The sequence below is a fragment of the Vulpes vulpes genome, chromosome 6 (genome assembly GCF_048418805.1).
Source record: "Vulpes vulpes isolate BD-2025 chromosome 6, VulVul3, whole genome shotgun sequence".
Classification (NCBI taxonomy): domain Eukaryota; kingdom Metazoa; phylum Chordata; class Mammalia; order Carnivora; family Canidae; genus Vulpes; species Vulpes vulpes.
The window spans coordinates 133,476,685-133,482,684 of record NC_132785.1 but is presented as its reverse complement, the minus strand read 5'-3'; the positions used below and the strand labels follow the sequence as shown (position 1 = coordinate 133,482,684).

The window sequence follows — 6,000 nt, the reverse complement described above, 5'->3', positions numbered from 1 at the left end:
GGAGAGAAAGAGAGAGATGGGGAGGACCAGGAGAGAGAGAAAGTCTCAAGCAGATTCCCCATGACCACAGAGCCTGACTTGGGGCTCAAGTCCAGGATCCTGATATCAAGACGTGAGTCAAAACCAAGAGTTAGATGCTTAACCACCTGAATAGCCCAGACGCCCCATCCTTGAGCACCTATTTAATGGGGGATTTAGATATGTTATTATTGTGTTTTGTCAGATTTTCTATTGAGGTTGAGAGTCCCTTTTGTTTTTTGGATACTAAATCTGTCTCAGTATGTGATTTAACACACTGTCTCCCATTCCATAGGCTGCCTTCTTGCTCTGCTAATATTTGTTCTTCACACTTTGTGCATGATGTAGCCCCACTCATTGGCTTTTGCTTTTTTTTGAATGTGATTTTAATGTCATATCAAAAAAAATCACATCCAAGCAAATGTCATGATGTTTTCGGCTTAGTTTTCATGTATGAGTTCTAGAGTTGAGACTTCTGCTTAACTCTTTAATCCATTCTGAGATTTTCTGTATCCTTGTATCTGTGTGATGTATGGTAAGGACCAAGTGTCATTATTTGCATGAGGCTGTCCAACACCATTTGTTATAGAGATTATCCTTTCTCCATTGTGTATGCTTAGATATCCTGTGGAGGCTTTTTGACTGTATATGCACACATTTACTTCTGGGCTCTGTATTATGCTCTACTGTCTACATGTCTGACGTTATGGAGCCACACACTGATATGCTTAATGGGCGACTAAATTTCTGTAGAGGGATGTGTGATGTCTGGCTATTGTTCTTCCCTCTCATAATTTTATGGTCACTCTCTTGTGATTTCCTTTTCTGTATGAATATGGATTTTTTTATTATGTAAGAAAACAATTGGTATTTTGTTTATCAACATTGAAATTCTTAGAAGAAAAATAGAATCTATAGAAATAAAAATATTCCTGGAGATTTAAATAAGTATGACAAATAAAAATGAAATTTAAAAGTCATAGGCATTCTTGGAAAATAGATAGGCCTTAATAAATATAATCAGATTTCAAAGAGAAAAAATGACCAACACCAATGACTCTCGTTGCACATTGAAAGATGAATGGATAAAGAAGATGTGGTCTCTGTATACAAAGGAATATTACTCAGCCATTAGAAACGACAAATACCCACCATTTGCTTCAATGTGGAGGGACCTGGAGGGTATTATGCTGAGTGAAATAAGTCAATCAGAAAAGGACAAACATTATATGGTCTTATTCATTTGGGGAATACAAAAATTAGTGAAAGGGAACAAAGGGAAAGGAGAGAAAATGAGTGAAAATATCAGTGAGGGTGACAAAATATGAAAGACATCTAACTCTGGGAAATGAACAAGGGGTAGTGGAAGGGGAGGCAGGCAGGGTTGGGGTGACTGGGGGATGGGCACTGAGGAGGGCACTTGGTGGGATGGTCACTAGGTGCTATAGTATATGTTGGCAAATTGAACTTCAATAAAAAAATAAAAAAAAAATAAAAAAGACCATAAATAAAATTCAAATATTCTCATAGAGAAAGTATTGGAACATAAGAAATTACTTTACTAGTATTATGAATACTCTAAAATTGTTTCATGAAGAAGTAAAAAATGAACAATACAGATCAAATACAAAGACTAAAATCATTATCTAAAAGCTTCTGCCTACAAAAGGACAATGAAAGATTTAAGAAGAATAAATAAAAAAAAGTCCAAAATCAGATGGCTTTTTCTATGAATTTTACCAAGTACTTTAAGAATTAAGGTAAAACTTTTCAATCTCTTCCAAAACAATATGAGAATGGAAATTGCCCAAATTGATTTAAGGAGGGCAGAACGACTCTGACAGGAAACTCATGCAACAGAAACCACAAGAAGGGACACATGGACAATATCTCAGATGCGCATAAATGCAAAAATGCTGGCATCCTGAATCCAACAGCACATGGAAGGATCGCACAGGGCAACCTAGAGGAAATCATGCCTGGGGTGCAAGTATGCTTGAACATGCCCAGATAATAAATGGGGCCCCTGTATTAACAGAGTGAAGGATTGGATATACACGATTCTTTCCTATGATGCCTAAAACCGCTTGACAATATCTAACACACTTTATCTTCAAAACATCTTAACAGTCGAGGCACAAGAGTTTCCCTCCATGAATTAGTCACATTTTATGAAAAACCCACAACCAACACTGCATTCAAAAGTGAAAACCTGAAGCCTTTCTGTCAATTCAGGAACCACACAGGGGGCCATTCCCACCATGAGTATCAACATATTATTCTGAAGGAGAATAAACTGTGCCACCCCATATGTCAGCTGGTTCCCTGGATTATTGTGAATAAAATCACAGGAGAATCATCCAGTGGACAGAGATGATGAACCTCCTGTGTCACCCTGAGGGAAAGAAATAAATCTCCCGTGGGAAAATTAACTTCTCCCTACTGGGATGGGTGAACCATCCTCTTCACTAGAACCATCTGTGGGACCCAGAAGGCTGCAGAAACAACCCTTGTCAGTTCCTAATTCAATGACCCAAACCCCAAATCCTGGTCTTATATCTCTACAAACCCAACGTCCTGTTGTGTAAGAAGCACAAGGGCTGCCTACTTTGGTCATTGTCTGCGTTTTGTGTTCTCTCTCTCATGGGAGCTCATGAATATGCAACACGAAATACATCTCCAATTAGGTCTGTCATATATCTACACAGTAATTAGTCCAGACAAATAAACATATAGAAGAGAAGGAAACCCTTACTGGGGCAATGACTGGAATTCCAATCCAGGAAATGTAGGAAACAAAGAATAAACGATAATTAAATCAATAGAATCAGAAAAACAACTTTGTATCCATATGATATGATCTGTTGCAGGGTCAAACCAGACAAGCTACAAAATCAAATCCTTAAAGAACAATTTCAGGAAATCTATAGGATACAAAATAAACATAAAAAAATATATGTAGGTTTCCACACACTAACAAAAAATATTTATAGTTTAAAGGTTGTATTTAATTATTAATTAAAGACACATAGAGAGAGGGAGAGACACAGGCAGAGAGAGAAGCAGGCTCCATGCAGGGAGTCCAATGTGAGACTGGATCTCTGGACTCCAGGCTCACTCCCAGCGCAGAAGGCAGACCTCAACTGCTGAGCCACCCCAGCATCCCTAACAATAAAGTATTTAAAAGGTAATCAATAAACCTTATTACATTGACACCGGTGTTAAGAATATAATATGTAGGATTAAGTATTCTGAAAAAGGTAAAATACTGTACACTAAAAGAACCTACATTGATTAGAAACTTTTAAAAACTCAAAAAGAAATGCAAAGGTAATTTTTTCATAGATTTAACACTTCATAATGTCAGAAGACATTACACACAGTGGTCTAGAGATGCAAAGCAATCCTTGTTAATAGTTGTGAAGAGTCAAATCTAGGTCTGGTGCTGATTATATATTCAAAGGACATGCAAATAGGACCCTCCCCTCACTGATTAAACCAGCGCAACCCTGGCCCTGCAGCTGGGAGAGAAGCCCCAGGCCCAGGATTCCCAGGTGACCCCGTTCAGGGATAAGGACAGAACACAGAAGACTAAACATGGAATCTTTGCTCAGCTGGGTTTTCCTTGTGGCTATTTTAAAAGGTAATTCATGGAGAACAAGGGACGTTCAGTCTGTGAGTTGAGGTGAGTGAGAGAAACAAGGGATGTAGGACAATTTTCTGACCAGGATTTCTTGTGTCTGCAGGTGCCCAGGGTGAGGTGCAGCTGGTGGAGTCTGGGGGAGACCTGGTGAAGCCTGAGGGGTCCCTGAGACTCTCCTGTGTGGCCTCTGGTTTCACCATCAGTAGCAACTACATGAACTGGGTCCGCCAGGCTCCAGGGAAGGGGCTGCAGTGGGTCGGATACATTAGCAGTGATGGAAGTAGCACAAGCTACGCAGACGCTGTGAAGGGCCGATTCACCATTTCCAGAGACAACACCAAGAACACTCTGTATCTGCAGATGAACAGCCTGAGAGCCGAGGACACGGCCGTGTATTACTGTGTGAAGGGACACAATGAGGGGACCTCAGTGTGAGCCCAGACACAAACCTCCCTGTAGAAGGGGATGGGGACCACCAGGGGGTGCACACTCCTCACCACTTCTGTCTTGAAGGCCCAGGAGCAGGTGCAGAGGGAGGTTCAGAGAAGGTGCATGTTTCCTGTCAGTGTCTGGGCTTCCTCTCCAAGGAGCACTTTCCCCCAGGGATTCTCTCTGAACACTTGATTTTGTGTTTACCTCTTCAGTCTCTTTCTTAGAGACTTAGAAATTCAAGTATAGCACTTGCAGTTCCTTGTTCTTAACTTTTCCTGACCCGAAATATTAATCAATTACAAATAACTCAATTCACATCATCTGAACATATTCACAAGTCCTATTAGCACTCACTGTGGATCACAGGACCCCAAGCTAACATACTTCTTGCACATCACGGTATAGAGGAATCTCCGATCAGCACAACAATAAAGAGACGTTCTACAAAAATGTTAAAATGTATGGGGAGTGAGAGAGATTCCCAGCATGATATGGTAGGGATGTGGACTCAGAGGTCACTCACACTCACACACACACACACACAAACACACACACACACAGTCATAAAAGTATAAGCTTTTATACTTTCACCTTCATGTTTTTTGGGAGCCAGGCAAGTCTCTCATCACGTCATAAATTCCTGGATTGTGCCAGGGAAGGACACTGGCTCTGGGTGTATGTTGTGGGTCAGTGGTGGGGACGGGGTCCTGCTCCATGGTGGGCTTGTGTGGAGTCAGAGTCCCAACTGTATCAAAAGAGGTAACTCCTGGGTTATTGTTTCATTTCTTATCCTTTGGGTGGAGGAGATGAATGGGGATGGAATGTCAGGGAGCTATCAGGCAATAAAGAATGGACATGGTGTAAGGAATAATTTCACTAAACAAGCCTCAAACTGGGAAGACAAAAGAAAGACATGGTCATTCTAAGTAGAAAAATGCCTGAATCACAGGAAAACAAGATGTATCCATCTTGTATGTATGGAAGGAGCATGAAACATAAAATAATACAAATAGGCCAAGATCCTAAAGGTCTCATATGGAAGCTGTCCTCTCCCCAGGGTCACCAGTGGCCCTGAAGGTCATGTGTACACAATGTGATCAGAGACCAGAAGCTTCTACTGAATCCATGAGGATCCTCAGTGTGAGGAGCTGGATTGGAGGACCTTCGACCTACAGGGAATAACTCGTGAATCCTTTGGGTGCTGATGTCAGCTCACTGTGTGTGACCTCAACCATCCCCATGTTGGAACCTAATACTCATGGGATGCGGGGAGTAGGTGGGGCCTTAGGGCTGCAGTTACGTCAGGAGGTGCATCCTCATTGTCGGATAAGCCCTTATACTCCTGGACTGGGAAAGTTCCTGCACCCTGGCCCCATGTAAGGTGATGGGGAAAGGACGGGGTAGGATGTGGATGCTCTCCAGACACCACAGCTTCCTGCACCTGGACCTCAGATGACCCAGACTCCAGATCTGTGAGAATGAGTGTCTGTTGTTTGATTCACCCAGTCCATGTACAATGTTCCAGCACGGGCCTTGGGCTAAAGTCATTTTTTCTTTATTTAAATTGAATTTATCAATATTCACTATACCCTCAGTGTTCATCACATCATGTAAACTCCTTAACCCCCATCACCCAGTTACCCCATTCCCCACCTCTTCCCTTCCAGTGGCCCTCAGTTTTTTTCCGAGTTAAGTGTCTTTCATCATTTGTCTTCCTCTCTAGTCTTACCCCACTAAGTTTCACTCCTTCCTTTATAGTGTCTTTCAATATGAATGAGACCATATCATTACCTTTCTGTAATTGATTTATTTCTCTCAATATAATGCCTCCAGTTCCCTCCATGTTGAAGGAAACACTTTTTCTTATTATTCATTATGTCTGACAGCTATGTAATATCCCATTGTAT

At 41.4% G+C, this 6,000-nt stretch overlaps 1 gene segment (V, D, J or C); it reads left to right on the top strand.

The window, feature by feature from the left end:
- Window positions 1–3,567: 3,567 nt before the first annotated feature.
- LOC112912485 (immunoglobulin heavy variable 3-74-like) lies at window positions 3,568–4,096 on the top strand. The segment is given in 2 exon segments: window positions 3,568–3,661; window positions 3,765–4,096. Coding segments are annotated over 2 exon segments (378 nt in total).
- Window positions 4,097–6,000: the final 1,904 nt, after the last annotated feature.